General features: G+C 36.1%; 1 protein-coding gene across 10 annotated transcripts in view; it reads left to right on the forward strand.

Moving 5' to 3' along the window:
* The window catches only part of PRPF4B (pre-mRNA processing factor 4B), a 38,023-nt gene that overhangs the window by 14,870 nt on the left and 2,993 nt on the right, over positions 1–20,160 (forward strand). For 2 of the 10 annotated variants that reach the window (XR_004301850.1, XR_004301849.1), the window contains exons 4-16: positions 1,316–1,471; positions 2,858–2,939; positions 4,276–4,486; positions 7,845–7,918; positions 9,499–9,589; positions 10,246–10,393; positions 11,328–11,465; positions 12,086–12,239; positions 15,087–15,201; positions 15,795–15,946; positions 17,279–17,365; positions 18,456–19,198; positions 19,707–19,752. Coding sequence is in view for 3 of the 10 variants with exons in the window: in XM_032424776.1 (XP_032280667.1) it covers positions 1,316–1,471; positions 2,858–2,939; positions 4,276–4,486; positions 7,845–7,918; positions 9,499–9,589; positions 10,246–10,393; positions 11,328–11,465; positions 12,086–12,239; positions 15,087–15,201; positions 15,795–15,946; positions 17,279–17,365; positions 18,456–18,659 (1,612 nt within the window). In the remaining 7 variants the exon portion in view is untranslated. Of the gene's footprint in view, positions 1–1,315; positions 1,472–2,857; positions 2,940–4,275; positions 4,487–7,844; positions 7,919–9,498; positions 9,590–10,245; positions 10,394–11,327; positions 11,466–12,085; positions 12,240–14,263; positions 14,371–15,086; positions 15,769–15,794; positions 15,947–17,278; positions 17,366–18,455; positions 19,958–20,160 lie in introns of those variants that run through there. The other 8 variants (XR_004301851.1, XR_004301848.1, XR_004301847.1 and 5 more) reach the window with 8 other exon arrangements.

Genomic DNA, 20,160 nt, shown 5'->3' on the forward strand with positions numbered 1-20,160 from the left:
TGGAAGCTTTCTTCCATTCTGGGAATGTAGAATTTGTGGATTAGTGGGTATCACTTCAGTGTAACTAAATCTTTTTAGCATATCAATGGCTATAGTCCTGTTCTTTTGGGCTAGCAGTTTTCCAGAATCCTCTCATCTGCTGGAGAATATTGTCATGTTTGCCTGGAGAGTTGTGGTTCTTCATAATGTAGACTTCCCCTTAATCCTTTAATGTTCAGTACTGTGCCTCCCTGCTACCTTGGGTCAGTTTTTATAACAACCAACACCTCTCTATAAAATAAATTTTAAGTATTATGCCAGAATGTGAAGGGGGACTTTTGGCATTTGAACTATACAGAGGCAAGCTGTTGCTAAGGCTTTCAACCAGTTCTTTTTAGCTTTTACCTCACACCACATCCAGCAGAATATAGTGTCTCCAGTTCGTGAGGCTTTCTTGGGTTTTGTGGCATGCATTTACTTGTTTCTTATTTACCTTGTCTGTTCCTGTTGGACTGATATTTAAATTTGATTTATTACTATTCTATCCAATTTGCACATCAAGATTTTGTTGACATTTCTGTTGTCATAGTTCTTCTCATTCTCTTTGCCTGAGGGTTTTCTTTTCAGTTGTTCCTTTCATGTTATTTTAGTAAGGTTTCTTGAGAAATGTGACATAAGCATGGTAGTCAGATGTGACATTAACCAGAGTTTGCCAATTCTTTGTAGACTTAGCAGCCTTTTGTTTGGAGTTCCATAGCATCTTTCCAACATAAACTTCACCTTTAATGCTTGAGCTGTAATATCAGTTTCTGTTACACATGAGGCAAGATCTTTATGCACTTATAAAAATGTCTGAGGGGCATGTTAATTAGACTTGGAATTTTTGTCAGATTTGTCTTTTCTATACCTTATTAGCAGTGATCTCTTTTTAAACTCGGTTTTATTGAAACATATTCACATAAAATAAATTCACCCTTTTTGGTGTAAAGTTATATGAGTTTTGACAAACACATAATCACCATAATCAAGAACATTTCTGTTGCCCCCAGAGTTCTTTTGTGCCCCTTTGCAGTCCAGTAAGAACAATACCTGTATTTTAGTTATCTTCAATTAAGCTGATTAACCCAATCTTTCTGATCTGTTATTTTACTTTAAATTTTTAATTAACCCCTTTTTAAAAGATTTCATTTTTAGAACAGTTTTAGGTTCACAGCAAAATTGAGCTTTTGAAAAGTACAAAGAGTTCTGTATACTACTGCCCCCAACACACCCACAACTTCTCTACCTTTAATTGACCTTTAAAATGTGTGTATGTATGATCCCCCCCCCCCAATAGGGACAGAGGTCGGAGGAGCCGGTCACGCTTGAGAAGGCGGTCTCGATCACGGGGTGGTCGTAGACGTAGAAGCAGAAGCAAAATAAAGGAAGATAAATTTAAAGGAAGTCTTTCTGAAGGAATGAAAGTTGAACAAGAATCTTCATCTGATGATAAGTAAGAATGGAATTTCCCATAATTTCCTTTTTCCAATTTAGACAAGTACTGTTTGACCTGGAAATCTTTTAATTTCCACCTGGATATTGTAAGTGAATCTATTAATTAGGTCCTGAATTTAAAAGTTAATTTTTTGTGTATATTTTATAGGTTAAAATTATATGGCATAGGTCATGGTTTTCTGAATTTAGAGGTTCCAGTTTTGACTGGAGTGAATATCATGAGCCTTCCCTTTTTCATTTTTGTTAGAGACAACAGATCTATTAGATATCCCTACCAATCTTGATTACCAGTTTTACAGTGGTTGGGGGTGGGGGGTATAGTAATTTTTAAACTTCTCAGTTCGTGTAAAATGACCCATCCTTTGCAGTTGAAGCTATCTGGTGTTAGGTATGCCTGTTACAGTGTGGAAAATACAGAAACATTTCACTGTCTAGTGGATAAAATTTTTTTAATGTGAATTCAGTTGTCTAGATAGAACATCTCAAAAAATAAGATAATTTAGAGCAGTGGTCCTCAGCTGGGGGTAATTTGCCTTTCTGAGGACATTTTGGCAATATCTAAAGGTATTTTTGGTTGTCATCTTGTGGCTAGAGACCGGAGATACTGTTCAACATCTGCTAATGCACAGGACAACGCCCTCTTCCATAACAAAGAATTGTCAAAATGTCAGTAGTGCTAAGGTCAAGAAAGCCCAATCAGAGCTAGGTGATATGCAAGTTAAGGGAAGGGTGTTAAACGTAGATCCTGATACCTTGAGAATGCAGTTTGCTTACTGGTGTGGAGTGAACATTCAGCAGATCATAAAAGAGGCCGTGCGGGGAGGGATTGTAAAGATTCGGAGTTCTTCGGGAGGAAATTGGGACCAGTGGGGCAGTGTCTGCGGGTAGAGCCACATTCCTCGTCAGATTGTATGCGAATATTTACGTACATATTTTTGATAGGGAAAGGATCCATAGCTTTCCAAGGATCTATAGCTTTCTGTGACCCAGAGAAGGTACTAGTTTTCTTACGTGTCTCTTACTCTGTTAGGGGTTAAAACTGAGGCTGGCTAGGTGAAGTGACTTTAGTAATAGCAAGGTCATGGTAGAGCCAGGGGTCACTTTTTTGAACTTGAGGATCTTTTGTTCCCTAGTTTGGTGCCATGAAACAAGTGAGGAGGAAAATGAATACAGAGGGTTAAATTACTTGCCAGGATTCCAAACCAGGCAACTGAGAGTTTAGAAACAGGATAAAGAGAGTAAGATGGCTTAAGACTTTTGCTGGAACTTGCGGATGACCTATGTTTTCTAGCTTTTATTTTTAAACTGTGTAATGGTTATGGTTTGTGACTGTCTAAGGATGTTTGAAATTGTGTGTATATATGTGCAATTTTTTTTTTTTAAGCCTTGAAGACTTTGATGTAGAGGAAGAAGATGAAGAAGCCCTAATAGAACAGAGAAGAATACAGAGGCAGGCAATTGTTCAGGTATGTGATATTAGTAAAGTTTTGAGCAATCTTTTTAAATAATTACTCTCTTAGCAAAAGGGTTTTTACTTTAATAAAGAATCGATGGTAGTAGCAGTTGATTAAGTCTTAAGGAAATGTATATGTGAAATTATGAGATTTGAAAAGATGATTTCTTAAGTTGAAATGGTTGCCCTTTTTTTGTTATATATTAGGATTCAGATATAAACTATAAGGCAAAATTTGAAGTGGTTTTTTTTTTTTGGTTTGTTTTTGTTTTTTGGAATTTCATTTAGCAAAAAATTATGTAATTATACCTGTTTCTATGTCGGGGGGGAAACCATTTTAATGTCTAAAAAAATAACAGATTTTCTTGTGTAAATGTGATTGCTTAAATGGGACATCTCAAAAATAATTTAAAAGTAGTTTAGAGGTAGGTGATTAAGCAAATGGGGTGGGGAGAGGGTGTTGTATATAAGTCTTTGTGTAGTCATTTAAGATTACCTTCCTTGGAAGATTGTCTGTTATGCCTCGGGCATCCTGAGATAGAGCCATGGCCACTAGATCCTTTGTGGATGGCAGTCCCTGTAAAGTGTAATGCTTTCTCTTGATCATGGGAAGGTGAGTGATGGAGTAAAGAACACATTCTGGAAGAAGTGAAAAATGTTTAGATACTATAAGGAAGACAGCAGGCAAAAGGAAAGAATAGTTGTGCCAGCTTACACATACATAGCAAATCATAAATCTAGCACTGGAGGTCAGAGCAAAGGAAAGAACTTGAATCACCAGAGGATGTAGGGCAAAACTGGAATTCCAGAGAAACTTGCTTTTCTGGGACACTGATGAAATTGTTGTTATTAAACTGATATCCCTAGAGACTTGGTTGAATCTTTTTTTGTTCTTGCCCAGGTCCACAATCCCTTATCTCCAGCCCTTGGGGCCAGATGTGCTTCAGAACTCAGAACTATTTGAATTTTAGAAAGGTAATATGGTGCATCTATGTATATTATTTAGCCCCATCAGTGGGGTCTAGAACAGCACCCCACTATCAAACACATTAGTATTTCTGCAATGAGACATACTATGTTCACACTGGGGGAGATAAAAATAAGACTACAAATAGTATCGCATCTGTTCAGGTGAGGTTTTGTCACCTAATGAATGTGCACCAAACGTAGAAAAACTTTTTCAGAGTTTTGTGGATTTTGGAAATATATGTAAGGGATTGTGGATCTGATTCAATCAAGACATCAATACCTTTTTAAAGTTTTTAACATTGACAGTCTTTTCAGTGCAATACCTCTTAGCAGATATGCATCAGATTTTATGAAAATAATATGTTGTATTATTGTTACAGAAATACAAGTATCTTGCTGAAGATAGCAATATGTCTGTGCCATCTGAACCAAGCAGCCCTCAGAGCAGTACCTGTACACGGTCACCTTCTCCGGATGACATTCTGGAAAGGGTAGCTGCTGATGTGAAAGAGTATGAACGGGAAAACGTTGATACATTTGAGGCCTCAGTAAAAGCCAAGCATAATCTAATGACTGTTGAACAGAATAATGGTAAGTTAGATTTTTGTTTTGACGTGCTTTTCTCTGAATTTTTAGCTCTGTAAATAATGAAAAAGATTGTTTTGAGATGGGTAAAAGTGAAAGGGATTAGAAATATTGCCCCTCCTAAATCTTAGGGTAATAACAATGTCAAATGTGTCCCAGTGAATGTCCTTTATAAATGTTATGATTAGTTCACATAACCTAAACAGTATTATACTGAATCTCATGTATTCATTACCTTCTGTTTGGGGCACCTGGCTGGTTCAGTCAGTAGAGCATGTGACTCTTGATCTCGGGTTTGTGAGTTCAGGCCCAGTGTTGGGCATAGAGCTTACTTTAAAAAAAAAAAAAAATGTTGTCATGACCTTCTATTTTGCTTGCTAGAGTCATTTAAAGCAAATCCCAGCCATGATTTCATTTCATAAATGAAATTGTGTAGCTCTTCTAGATAAGGACTTTAAAAAAAAAAAAAATTACTTGGGTACCTGGGTGGCTCAGTCAGTTAATCGTTCAACTCATGATTTCGGCTCAGGTCATGATCTCAGGGTCCTGGGATTGAGCCCCATTTTGGGCTCCATGCTGAGCAGGGAGTCTGCTTGAAGCTTCTCTCTCTTCTCCCCCCCCTCCCGCTCGCACTTTCTCTCTAAGTAAACAAATAAAATCTTTTAAAAATAAAAAACATTATACCTAAAGAATTGATCATTTTTAAATATCTTTCTAATTACAGTTGGTTGGTTTGAATCAAAATCCAAATAAGATGCACATCTTTTAATCTCCAAGTCTTTAGTAGTTATTCTCATCCTTCCCATTTTCTTGTGAGGATGCTGAGGCCATGTGTCCTATAAACTTTTCTTTCTTTTGTGATTCTGCCACATTCTTGTTTCATTTATCTTTATTTCTTCTATTCTCCAGGTTTCTTATAAACTAGTATAAGTGTAAGAGACCTGAGTAGATATATGTTAATTTTTTTTGGCAAGAATACTGCCTAAGTGGTGGTGTGTACTTGCATCGCATCAAGTGCTGTGTGCTTGTCCTATTTTTATTCATATTGAGATTGTGTGTTTAGATAAGATGATCACATCTGTCCAACATGAAGTTGCCCTTCAGCTGTTCACCTGGCAGTTTCAGCAGCCATTGGTCATCATTCCTTAGATCCACTATTTCATGAGGGGTGGGGGCAGGTGGGCACACTCCGAAGCCGTGATTCTTAAATTTCCATAATTCCTTTTGAATTATTAGCTATAATTCTGTAAAAGAAGAGGTTTCCATTCTTTCGTTAACCAAGAAATATAGTTTGTACAGGAAAATCAGGATAAGTGCTTGGTTATTTTCTTTTATTGACTGATAACTTAGGGTGGAATAGAACTGGTACATTAACAACCTCCAGAGATGACCAGTGAGATTTGGGTTGTTTCTGTTAGGTTTTTATTATTTGGTATCACTATGTACTAAAATTCTCTCTCCAACTGAGATGGGGAGGGAGGGAGCATTTTTAAGTTGGTTTCCAATGTCTTTTTGATCTAAACCCTACAGGATTTATTGGTATTAATATATTATGTTTCTTTCTAGGACGGGCTGGCAACTGTTTAAGGTCAGATAGTCAATATTTTAGGCTTTTGTAATTTATGCGTTTTTTTCTCTGTTCCAACTACTGAACTCTGCTGTTGTAATGCCAAAGCAGCTGTGTTCTGAAAAAAACTGTGTGGACACCAAAACTTAAATTTCATATAATTTTTACATGTCACAAAATATTCTTATGTTTTTCCCTAAAACCTTTAAAAATGTAAAAATGGGCCATATAAAAACAAGCAGGGGACCAAATTTGCCCCACTCTGTAGTTTGCAGACTCCCGTTCTACCACATTGTAAGATATCACAGGCTCACCTTGTGCATATCTTGTCCCAGAATAGAAGCAGGTATTGCTCCAAGGAACCCTGGTTCCATTTAATAGGAAATGCCATTTAGACTTCACAAAGCACTTAGGAGTGCCCATTATTCATGGGATTTTTCAGTGGACCAAGCTAGGACGTGCATTTCTGCATTTTTGGAAAGGGGAGGTTCATACTGAAAAATTGCCAATTCAAACTTGAGATTACAGGGTTTTTATTAACATCTTTGATTTTCGACTTGTTTGTTTTATAGTGAAAAACATGATTCCCAATAACATTGATTATTTAGGTTATTTTGAAGCTTTTATTTACAGTTATCAGTATGATCACCAATATTGAATGTAGTGAATGCAAATTGAAAATTTAATGATTCTTTTTATCCTTGGGATACATTCCAGGGTGTAAAGTCATTTGAAATACTTTGGTATGGTTATACCACCCATTTGATAGATTTGGGTTTATTTTAATTGCTTTTGATTTTTAGGAATTTTCTATTTGATTATTAAAATGTCTTTCACATGTGTATTTGTATTTTGCCTACACAAGCACACACAAAAATATACACACTCATCAGTATGAAAAGATCTTCATTCCTTTTTACAGCTCTGTGCTATTCCAGTGTAATGAATGTGCCAAGGCTTACTCACTGTGTCTTCTAATGGTGGATGTTTGGGTTGTATCCAGTTGTTATTATTCATTGGAGCATTAATTATAATGGCATTGTGCATTAAGTCATTTTTTTAATGCTAAAACTGTGTCTTTGAAATAATTTCCTAGAAGTGGGGTTGCTGGGTCAAAAGAGTATAATGTGCTATGTTTCCAAATTTCACTCTGTAAGGCTTGCACAGTTTTGCCTCCTGCAAGTAATGTTTGAGTACTTGCTTATCAGGGCCTTGTTACCAGGATGTTGTCATACTTTCAGGTTTTTTAGCCTATCAAAAGAGAAAGGGTATTTCTTTATAATTTTAATCTGCATTTCCCTTACTATAAGTGAGATTGGGTGTGTGTTCATATCCTTAAAGCCCTTGCATTCTTTCTTCCTTTCTTTTTTTAAGGAACTCCTTTTATTTTGCCCAGTTTTTCTTGGGGATTATTGGACTTTTTAGGGGAGAGATACATAGAGATCTAGATCTATAGTGGGGGTATTAACCTTCTGAGATTTTAAGTTGCAATTTGGAAATGGAATTTTTTAAAGAGGAACTTTGATTTTAATACATAATTATTATTTAGCTATTAGCATATTAATTTAACAGTCAAGAAAGTACTGACATTAGGTCTTTCAACTTTCTAAAATGCATCCTTTTAGTAAAAAATGGATAGCTTTCTAGATCTTAAGTGTTACAAAGTGACTTTAAGTTGGGTATTAGTGAAAAACTGATGTGCAGGTTTGAATTGCTAGTGATATTACATTGATGACTTATTTGTGTTTTAATTTGTATCCCTTCATTTTTCAAATATTACTGTTAATTTCCATTAAGGTTCATCTCAGAAAAAGCTCTTGGCACCTGATATGTTTACCGAATCTGATGATATGTTTGCTGCCTACTTTGATGTAAGTAATTTTAAGTCATAAAAACATAACTATTAAAATATATATATAGGGATGCCTGGGTGGCTCAGTCGGTTAGGCGGCTGACTTTGGCTCAGGTCATGATCCTAGGGTCCTGGGATCAAGCCCCACATCGGGCTCCTTGCTCAATGGGGAGCTTGCTTCTCCCCTGCCTGCCTCTCCCTCTTGCTTGTGCTTGCTCGCCCCCTACTTCCCCCGTGTGTGTGTCAAATAAATAAAATCTTTATTAAAAAAAATAATTGTACATATATATATAATAAGTGTGTGTGTTATATATGTATAGAGAGAAAAGGATAAAGCAAATTAATAAATGTTAACACTTGGACAGTCTGAATGAAGGGTATCTGGAAACTCTTTGTACTAGTCTTGCAGCATTTCTCTAAGTCTAAAATTAGGTTAAGATTTTAAAAAGTATGGCAGAACAATTTGAGAGCTTCCGAAAAGTTAAACACCAAATGACTTAAACGTGTAGTTATTTTTTTGAAACAACTTTTTTTTGGATTTACAAACCGGGGCAGGGGGGCGGGGGTACATAGTTAGCTGAGACAAGATGATGTCAGTAATTTCCAGGCCTGTATTAAAACAGAGTCCACTTTGGGTTTCTATATTGTGGGTGAATGAGAACTTAGGATTTGGATCCTAATACATTCACTGAAGAGTTGGGAATGTTATTACAAAGAAGGGGTTAAGAAATTTTGGTTTTTTAGCTATTAATGACTTTTCTTGAAAAAGTTTTAACATACTTAAAAGTATGAGACCATTTTCATTATAAATTCAAGAGAACATGAGAAATAAGGAGGCTTTGGCAAGGGAAAGTGGAGGGCCAAACATAAAATAGAGAAAAAAAGAGAGTAAGATTAAACAGTCTGTGTCCAGGACCCTGAAGACATTGGTCATTGGCTTAAGTAATGTATCTGTATTTTGCAACGGGAACACCAAAACAAAGCTAGGTTAAGAGAGGATGAAATGGTTAAGCCAGTGAAAGTATCCCCGCCCATCATTTACTTGGATGATAGTGAAGGGTCTTCCGGGTTTCACGGAAAGTGATGTGTCATACTCTTCAGAAGTTACACATACTCTTAATTTCTCACCCCAACTGTTAGTGCAGCATGTATGGGAAGAGAAATCAAGGGGTGTTTTGTGGACAAAGCAGTAAAAGAAATGTGAAAATTGGTAGGAGAGAGTTGAACACTGTTAACTGAGTGCCCATCTATAATTTTTGTCCTCCTCTGTCTATTAATAACTGTAAAAACCAGATCTGGTTTTGAGTTTTTATTTTCATTTATAATCCCCTAGTCATATTACTAAGAGTTTTTGAAGATAACTTTGTTAATTTTTTTCCTGAGCATTACTGTGATGTGAGACTTCGGTAATCAGTCATGTTTCCAGCTGTATTGCATTTACGTAGGTGACGGTAGGAGTTGACTTAATTTGGCTAAAATGTTTTTATTAAATTATAGCTGGTTTTCCCCATTTTGGTTTTAAAGGAAGTGCTTTAAGTATCTGCCTGATGAGTAGTAGCCGTTAGATAAATGGCTCTCTTGTTGCCTCCTCCATTTCAGAGTGCTCGTCTTCGGGCTGCTGGCATTGGAAAAGATTTCAAAGAGAATCCCAACCTCAGGGATAACTGGACAGATGCAGAAGGCTATTATCGTAAGTTCACAGTTCTGATTAGTTTTAGGGTTCGTTACAACATTTTGTAGAAGTATGTTGCTTGATGAAGTTACATGTTGGAGAACTCTGAAAGTCACGTCACAATGCCATCACTTAAAATGTGTGGTACATCTAATAGCTGCATGAACCCATGTTGTATTCTGGTAAGCAGCTCAGGAGCTTCATGAATAGAAGTGAGGTGAAGACTTGATGTGCAACTTAAATCTATTCAAAGTTGTTTTCAGCCATGAGATAATCCTCCAGGAGGAAGGGGGAACGTCACTTGCTCGTCTTGATCTGAAACCAAGAAAAACGACATACAGGAACTTGGGATGCCAGTCATGCAGTATTTGTCATGCAGGACTACAGTTGGAAACACTTCAGTGAGCACATTTCTTCCCTACTCAATGTTAAAATCCTTAGCAGTTGATAGGAAGTGGGCATGCAGCTTGAACCACATTATGAAAGAGTGACTGATGGAGGCTCGTCTTTGATTCTCCGTGGTGTCTAGGAAGCCAGGCACACAGTAGAGATTTGACACGTTTTTTTTTTTAAGTGACTGCGCTGTGTTTCTTTTTGCTTTATTATATGTATCTCATAGTTTTGTTAAGTATTTACTATGGTCAAAATTCCCGTTTCTTAATTTACTTTTTCAGGTGTGAACATAGGTGAAGTCCTAGATAAGCGTTACAATGTGTATGGCTACACTGGCCAGGGTGTCTTCAGTAATGTCGTACGAGCCAGAGATAATGCAAGAGCCAACCAAGAAGTGGCAGTAAAAATCATCAGAAACAATGAGCTCATGTAAGTTCAGAAGACCTATGTAATGAAACCTAAAAACACAGGTAGTCACAAATGAACATTTTTAAAAAGTAACACAATCTGTAAAAGTATTGAAGTTATAAAATAACAGAAGTCTGGTAGTGAATCTGCTGCCTTTTTTTCTTTTATATAATAGAGGTAATTGCCATACCCATAGGTTTTAATAAGCACAGTCTATACCACACACTGAGCTGATGTTAAAGTCAACTTGCCATCGGCTTTAAAACACTGGGAATAACTGTTACAGATGTATATTAACATATTCAGCTGCCCTAGGCTTAGAGAATATTCTAAAGCCATTTTAAAAATATGGCCTATTGACAAATTAGAACTAGAATTTTAGAGGAAAACCAAATGTTAATATTTGGTAAGACATCCATTCTTAGTTTCTTATATAGTGTGGTTCCATTTTTGTTAAAATAGCATTTACATCAAGACATTTTTTAAATAAAAATATGCAGGATTGGGGGCACCTGCATGGCTCAGTCAGTTGAGCGTCCAACTCTTGATTTCAGCTCAGGTCATGATCTCAGGGTTGTGAGATTGAGCCCCACATCTGGCTCTGAGCTGGGCGTGGAACCTGCTTAGGATTCTCCCTCTCCCTCCACCCACACCCCCCCACCCCCAGAGAAAAAAGAAAATGTGGAAGATTGAATTCCCTTCAGGCAAGGTGGGTTTGTTCCTCCAGTGTTTTTTTCTGTTAATTATTGTGGAAATAAGCTCCGTGGAAACCATATTTCACTAAATATAAAGTATTGTGTGAGTGACATACAGACTTGTCATTCCTCAACAGATTTACTATTAGTACTTAAAAATCCAAACTACTTATCACCTATGGTAAATCAGACTGGAACTAGTAAATATTGTTTAGTTTTCTTAAATTCTGTATTCAGTTTTGAACTAATTTTCTTTTCAGGCAAAAAACTGGCTTAAAAGAACTAGAATTCCTGAAAAAACTTAATGATGCTGATCCTGATGACAAATTTCATTGTTTGCGACTCTTCAGACACTTTTATCACAAACAGCATCTCTGTCTCGTATTTGAGCCTCTAAGGTACACTGTCAAACCTGTACATTACTAAAAATTTAGATAAACACCATGACAGATTTCTGTATGTTTATTTTTTCCAGTTAGCTCTGGTTTTTTTTTTTTTTTTACTTTTGGTTAAGAACTAGCTTCATGACAATCATTAATGTAAAGACCATAATTGACCACATATTATGTGTCAGATACTAACCTTATGTAGCCTTCAGCTCAACAGATATTCTCTGAAAGTTAAATACTTCCAAGGAAGGATCACATGTAATAAAAAGAAATGGGAGTAGTGAAGTAGAAATAGTTTTGATCTTCAAAAGTATGGCTTCAGTTTTGGGCTTTCAAATGTAAACCCATTCTAAAATCAATAGGAATTTTACCATTGTGTGTCTTCCCTTCCATTTATTTTGAAAATTGAGTTTTATTGGAAAACTGTCTTATTTATATACAGGTTCATGTGCTCTCATTTTAGTGTAGAATAATTTATTGAACATCTGGGCTCATGAACAGATACTTTCATTTTAGTTAATGTTTTGGATTTGATTTTACTTTATGCTTGAACATGGTTTTGCCTTTTTTATTTCCATTTTGCATTTTAAGCCCTAATTTTGTGGGTTTTTTTTTTTCTCTCCTAAAAGTATGAATTTACGAGAGGTGTTAAAAAAATATGGTAAGGATGTTGGTCTTCATATTAAAGCTGTAAGATCCTACAGTCAGCAGTTGTTCTTGGCATTAAAACTCCTTAAAAGATGCAATATCCTACATGCAGATATCAAGCCAGACAATATCCTGGTAAGTCAAACAATCAGGCTACCTTGTATATCCATATAGGTTCTTGCCAGTAATGTGATAACCACTGTATTATTCTAGAAATGATGTCTTAATAACTCAACATATTACTCATTACAAAGGACTTAACCAGTGTTTACTTTTTTGGAAATTGGTCCATGAAATTTTATAGTAAAGTATAAAGAAAGAGGAAGTAGGCTATTGTCTCAATTTTTTCCCTTAGATTGATGGATTTAGAGTACACACAAATCCCAAAAGTGCCTTAATGTAGTAATGATGGGCTTCCTCTGGTATCTAAACACAAAAATGCACATGTTGCTGTTTTGAAATGGTGTTCACAGCTCTTTGTTCTCTAATTTGTGGTCTGACAGGCTTAGAGACATTTAAGGAATTATCTTTTAAATAGAGGTATGGAGTAGTGTTTTATAGGTGCCCAGGAGGGGCCCAAAGACAGCAGAGCTAGGTTGTGATTAGATGTTACGTTGAAAGGCGTTCCTTTCACATTCTTCATCTCTTAACTAAAGACTTCTGGGATGGTAATATGCAGCTTTCACAGGGTTTGTGTTTTTTAAATTTAGAAGTAATACATTATCATAGGGGAGCAATGAATACACGCATACCACTTCCTTCCCTGGCGCCATTTCTTCACCCCTGTTCTGAGGTATTCAGAGTTGGGGGTGTGTTCACAACTTGGGGAATTCCTACCTTGTCTGCTAATAACATTCTACACTTTTTTTTTTTTTTTTTTTTAAGATTTTATTTATATAAGACAGCACAAGCAGGGGGGAGGGACAGCGGGAGAGGGAGAAGCAGAGTCTCCACTGAGCAGGGAGCCCAAAGTGGGGCTCTATCCCATGACCCTGAGATCATGACCTGAGCCAAAGGCAGATGCTTAACTGACTTGAGCCACCCAGGTACCACTTTTAGAAGATTATGATTCCATTAAAGTTTGTTAAGGACTCCTCATCAGTAGCTTAGCTCTTAGTTCAGATTTTTCTTCTTTTTTAATATCTTAAAATATATCCTTCCAGACTACCACGTTAATAATGAGACATTCCATCTTAATAGGTTTTGTTTGACTTTACAGTGTGTTACACATCTAATATAACCTGGGGTTAGAGGAGCTAAGTAATTACAGTGAAATAAATGAATTGTAGACTTCATGTTAGGATTGAATTGTAGACTTTTCAACTTCATAGTTAATTTTTACCTCAGTTTTGTTTCTCTATTTTAAATTGTGAAGTATACCATCTGTATCAAAGGACGTATAAAATACGTAAAATTTAAAGGTAACTATGCAGTGAACATCTGTGTAACCACCGTAGGAGTTAAAGAGTAAGACATTTGCCAGTATCTTAGGAGCTCTTGTTTTTAAAACTTTATTTTCCTTGAGTTACTGCTACTCTAGTATAAGTTTACACATGGACTTCAGACATTGAATGTTGTCTCCTTCCTGAGAAAGGAGGAAGTAGACATCAGAAACTAGAGGGAGCTGTTTGTGAATGAAAACCCAAAGCTTTTAGCCCAGGATTTCAACCATCAGTGTGGTAGGAGCACCATGTTCCTCAGGGAGGATAAATGTTGTCTAGGAGGAGTGCGTATAAGTGTGGATACCCTGAGGTTGTTGAAGGCATTTTAGCCAGCCCAGGAGTCCTACTGATACGTTTTAATTTTAAAATTGTCTTGGGATTTCTCTGGGTTTTAAACTGCATCCTTAAGTAGCTGAATGCAGTTTAGACTTTAAAAAGTTTCGGAAGTACTTGTGCATTTGAAGATACCGATTTTCTTGATTCCCCAGGTGAAGAGAATGGTTATGAATATGGCAGTGAAAAATAATCATTTCCATTAATAGCTTAATTCTGTGGATATCATCTGTAATGGGCCAATCTGTAACACTGACCAAGCTTTATGATATCCCAGTAGAAAGTGGCTAGGACTATTTATTTAAAGTGTTAAGTTTCTTTGGGGTGGGAACCGTAGGCCAAGTTCAAGTCCCAACTCGGAATTTGTGTGTGTCTCTTTTGAAGGGGGGAAGGGACTCTGGAATATGAATTACCTTCACTTGTTAATCCTGAACATGCTTCTGACTCATGAGTGGCAGCAGCCATGGGAGCAACTCCAGCCTTTCTCAGCAGATGTCACTGTTACTGTGTATGTTGAAGTATTTACAAAGGAAAAAAAGAAACAAATAACTAATATAGAGTTCATATTTATCAGTTGTGCCAAATATATTTAACATTTTCTTGACTAATACCTTCTTTATATTTAAGGGATTTAATATTTTTTAGACTTGAAGTGATTGCTAAATTTGGGATGGTCTAGCAGCTTCGGATGAAGAATGTTTTTATTCTGTTTTTGTCCAGATTTAATCTGAATCATCCTCTGCTTTCATTGCTATCGTAATTTTCTGGCAACTGAAAGTTACCTTCAATCAATTGAAAGTTAATCTAAGTCTGATCCCTTATTAATGAATTGTCTTCATGTTCCTTTAAATAGTAACTCAACTTTATTCAGGTATTCTGGGGATTTTTAGAAGATGCTTTACTTCAATGAGATTTTTCTCTTACTACCCCTCCCTTTTCAAAGTAGTATTGGTTAAAATTAAGTGTACTTGGTATTATCCCATATTTCCTCACTGAAAAAAGTTATTTTACTAATTATAATCAAATATTTGATAGCTCTTAATTTTTTATAATTAGGAAATTGAGTTATAATTAGAAAAGGAATTATAAACGGGTAACTTTGTTTTCAGTATTGGAAGTAACTTCTCAAAGCCAATTATTTTTATCTGATTACTTGTCTTAATTATTTCTGGCATGAATTAAACTTCCATGATAAAATGTTTTGCAGGTTAATGAATCAAAAACTATTTTAAAGCTCTGCGATTTTGGGTCGGCTTCACATGTTGCGGATAATGACATAACACCTTATCTTGTCAGTAGATTTTATCGTGCTCCTGAAATCAGTAAGTTTCTTCAAATGTTCTTTGACCTGGGCCATCATATGCAGTGGAAACAGCATATTTAATGTCTAAGTACTGTTTTCCATCGCACTTCAGCAGCTGCACGAGGTCATTGATGAGGAAGGGAACCGTAGCAAGTTCATCCTCCTCAGGTGGAATGGTGGTAGTTGTGACAGGAGTCTTGATCATGTCTGACAAGAGTAGCAAAACAATTGTGGAAAATCCTCGGCTTTAGAAGACTGCTCTTGATTACTCAAGGTCTGATTATCAAATTTATGGATTGTATGGGACCTTTGTTTTTGCTCTTCCTGTTGCCTTGGTTGAGGCTGGTTAGCACCTCCACCAAAGGTGAAATGAGAAAAGAAATATACATTTCCTTCTGCCCCTCCCCCCATTCCTTCCGCATTCCCTCATTTTTTAAGGTTTTTAAGTTTAAGAGTCTGTTAAGAATTAGTGGGGAAAAAACATGAGGCTAATGCCAAAGCGAGGTATTAAGATTGCAGTTATGTAGGCCAAGCTAAATTAATCCCCTATTAATGAAAATAAATAGTTGATTGTTTCTGACATCATGTATTAAACTTCCATTTTGTTTTCAGTTATAGGTAAAAGCTATGATTATGGTATAGATATGTGGTCTGTAGGTTGTACCTTATATGAACTCTACACTGGAAAAATTTTATTTCCTGGCAAAACCAATAACCATATGTTGAAGCTCGCCATGGATCTCAAAGGAAAGATGCCGAATAAGGTAGGACATTAGTGCGAGCTATTATTTTTTTTCCCCAAGGTCTTAGCAGTAGTTTACTGTAGACCAGTGGATTGCTGGCACTTTACTCATCACTAGTGGCTGTAAAACCATTTCAGAAAGACAGATGTATGGCTACTGTAATTCCTTAGCTTTTTTTTATTTCTGCTGTTTAAAAAATAGTGGGTCTAATCAGCCAAGAGCTATCAAAAGTGAGTAAGAGAACTCCATTTTCCTGTTCCCCTCTAATGTCTCTCTTTGCTTTTCTTTACTCTCTTAAATTAAGCAGGAGGGTAGGGGGCCATAGTTTAGAGTTGGAATTGAGGAAGAGAGATTGATGAGCATAAATTTGTTAAGCAACATACATGTATATATGACTGTTTCATATCTTTGTTCTTCCCTTGTTCCATTTATTATCCTTTAATGATGGGCAGAGAAGCAGCCTTGGGAGCACACCGTTATTGGTAACAGCACCAAACATGCTTGAGAGGTGGAATGAAAAAAGATGCAGGTCAGGTTAGTTCAGATGTGAAGAAGGGCTCAGTTGTCAGAGAATGACGGGTGAATATTGGAAAAGGAACTTGATGGCAATCAGTTTATATTAAAGATTGGAAGTTATTTGGGAAAGGAAGGTACCAAGAAAAACTCACTTAAAATTGACATCTTTCTAACATAAAACTCACCCTTAATGCTTCAGCCACAATAATTAGTTTCAGAAATGAAGCAGAAACTTTAGGCATTTATAAACCTGTCTGAGGGGATGATTTCAGCTTATTTGCTGAATTTCTGAGAGATTATACAGATTTTTCCCCATATAGGTCAGAAGCCATTACGTTTTTTAGGTACTGTCCAAATTCTCTCATGTTGGACTTGTTTAGAATAAGTTACACAGAAATTAGTTATGTTGGTATTTGTTTTAATGAGGTCTGACCTGTATCATTTCAGGGCTATTGGAACATAATTTGTAAAACGTCATCGGGTTTCTTAAGCTGCCAAGAAAAAAGGCCCCAACTGTGTAATATTTTTCCTAGGAACAAATGATTTTGTCTTTGTTTGAGTCTCAATTTTGAATAGTGAAAGCACAATGTGATATTATAATTGGTTTAAGTCACTGCCTGGGAAAATATAATTTCAAGTTACTGAGTAGTTTCAGGCACAGCATTTATATTAGCTTTTTCAAAGATGTTAGACTCTCCAGAGCAAGGAATCTAAGTGAATCCTTAAATGAGGAGACTAAATAAGTCCTATTTGTGACTTGTTATGTATCAAATTGTTGGTAGGCCAGACTGTTTCATAATAGTTCAAAACCCAAGTTTTATTTTGCTTTATTGCCAGATGATTCGGAAAGGTGTATTCAAAGACCAACATTTTGATCAAAACCTCAACTTCATGTATATAGAAGTTGATAAAGTAACAGAGAGGGTAAGTCTCTTTTAACTGTGCTACAGTAAGTGATTGTCTTATTGTGAATGAGCTGAATACTGGGTGGTAGTAGGAGCTGTGAATATTTAAAACACTAAAAATAAATCCTTTTTGCTGGTGGCCAATTCCTGAATAAAACACAATGAGGTTATGAGAAAGAGGAAGGATTTAAAAATGTTTGTCTAGTATAATGAGTCTATTTTTATCATAGGTCATAATTAGACCCTCTTCCTCTGTTCTTTGGATCATTTTCTTTCTCTGGCCTCCCATCCAGCTTCTGGACTGCTTACCAGAGTGATCTTTTTGAAAACAAATCTGATCATGTTATTCTCCGTGCTTAAAATCCCTTCATTGGGTTCCTCTCTGATGAACTCTGCCTCTGCTGTCCTGAGCAGTTTGCATACCCCCTCATGGTACTCTGTAAACCCCCCCGTTCCACACTTGGCAGGCAGCTGTGTCATACCTCTCTGCCTTTGTTCACAGACCATCCTGACCTTATTTGCCTCCTCTCCTTCCTCATCCCCTAAAAATAATTTATCCAACTTCAAGCCTCAGGGGAAATACACATTCTCTATGAGCCTTTCCAAATCCTCCAGGTTGAAGTAAGGACTTCTCTGTTTTTGCCCCGTTATATTGTCTGTTCCTAACTTTGTCAGAGCCCTTAACAACAAACACTTCCATGTCTGTCTGTCACCACTTCGGGGTAGGGAGAGGACAGTTAAAACAGGAAGTGCTTACTGTTAATTATTATTAATTACTTAATGGTGTGGGGATTTTCATAGACTTCTTTCTGTTAGCAGTTTGATCTTTTTACAAACTTGGAGTATGTTTTTTAAAAACTATCATAGCTAACTTGGGGTTGATTTTTTTTCATTCAAGTTTTTCAGTTACTTCTTAAAAAGATGTAGGGAATAGAGGAGGTCACGTAGAAGTTTTAAATGAGTAGATAATATATATATATGATATATATATATACACACATATGTATATATATTAGAAGTTCTGATACACCCAAGCAGTCTGATTTAAATTAAGGTACATATGCTTAGTAACTCATGTAGACATACACATTTTTAAAAATTATTTTTAGGAGAAAGTTACTGTCATGAGCACCATTAATCCAACCAAGGACCTGTTGGCTGACTTGATTGGGTGCCAGCGACTTCCTGAAGACCAACGTAAAAAAGTACACCAGCTAAAGGACTTGTTGGACCAGATCCTAATGTTGGACCCTGCTAAACGAATTAGCATCAACCAGGCCCTACAGCATGCCTTCATCCAGGAAAAAATTTAAACGAGATGAAAGAAGCTCCAAGGGTTTGAGTAATTAAATACAAAGACTGAAGAAATTTCACAGCAGTTTATTAATGTATATAAACTTATAAATATTTCTCCAGCAAATTTGAGGAAGCATGATATATTTGAATTAACACCAAGGGTGATATTTCTTTTAGAAATGTTAGTTAATCTGTTTTGTGTCTTATGTGAAATTTCACTGTAGAACTGTTTTAATTGCCAAGACTGCACAAAATTACAGTGCTAATGTATATGGTTGCAGTTCACATAAAAGACAAAAGCATCTGTTATAAAATGAGTAGTAATACTGGGTGGTTGATTTATTTTTAGCAAACTTGGCTTCATATTGGTCTTCAGATAAAATGGCCAGCATAAATGCTGTTTATATTCACGTTTTCCTAGGTGTGTGTGTGCAGGCCACAGCAGCATGCCCTTGGTGTAGTCAGTGCCGAAAGGGGTCTGTTCCTTCTTGAGCCTGCCTGCAGGGATGGTCTCCTCTTTTAAAGCAGGTTGTGTACAACATTCAGTACACTGAAGGTAAGCTAAACCATCAACATCACTGGTGTTTTAAGATGTTATTTTATTGGAACAGTTGACAAATGAGGGATATTAGCTTTGTGGCGGAATTCCCTGCATGTGTGATAACTGATCTTGTTTTATTTTTTGGCATTGCAACTGTGGCATAGTTACAGTTTCTGTTCTGTTCATCACATTTAAAATTGGAAGAGTACGCGCTTGATGGATAGAGCGCCTTCAGTGTACTGTTTCTTATTAACTTTAATTTTTTTAAATCAACTTGCTATAGACTTTATATACATTTTGTTAAATACAGTTCGTAGTGACGTAGAAACAAGGCATAGTTTTCCTTTACTAATTACACATGTTGAGGCCTAATTCTGAAAGTCCTCATATTTAAAAGTTAGACAACATAATGAAATTTTTAACTATTTGTATGTCATTTTGAAAGTGTACTGCTTTATGGTAAAAGTGTTTTTCATTTGTTCATTGTTTTCATTATTTGTGATCATGTTGTCTTTCAATACAGGCATAAACCTTCCACTCTTGAACAAAGCAGCTGCTTTTTAAAAGCGGTAATTGCTTCTTTACCTTTTATTTCTTTTGTAAATGAAGCTTTTCTTTAAGAATGTGACTTTAAAGTGTTGTCTATTGCATAAAACAGTTGACACTCACTTATTGTAAAGTGAAGATTGTTCTCCTGCATGTGAAGTGGACCATGCAGATTTCTGTATGTTCTCAGTATGCATCACTAGATAATAAAGTCTTTTGTGAACAAGGCATTTGTAGCCATTTTTAAAAGTTTTTGTCTTCAGTGCTGGTAAGTCAGGTAAACCATACATAGTTAAAAAGCAATCTTTCATTTCTTCCTTTAAGTCTTTAAAAGATTTATTTGTTAAAGATATAAGCTTAGCCACAAGTTGATCATTTTATTAATAATCAGGATCCTAACTATTTCATCAAAAAAAAAAAAAAATCCTACA

The sequence above is a fragment of the Phoca vitulina genome, unplaced genomic scaffold (assembly GCF_004348235.1).
Source record: "Phoca vitulina isolate PV1807 unplaced genomic scaffold, GSC_HSeal_1.0 scaffold31, whole genome shotgun sequence".
NCBI classification, from domain to species: Eukaryota; Metazoa; Chordata; class Mammalia; order Carnivora; family Phocidae; genus Phoca; species Phoca vitulina.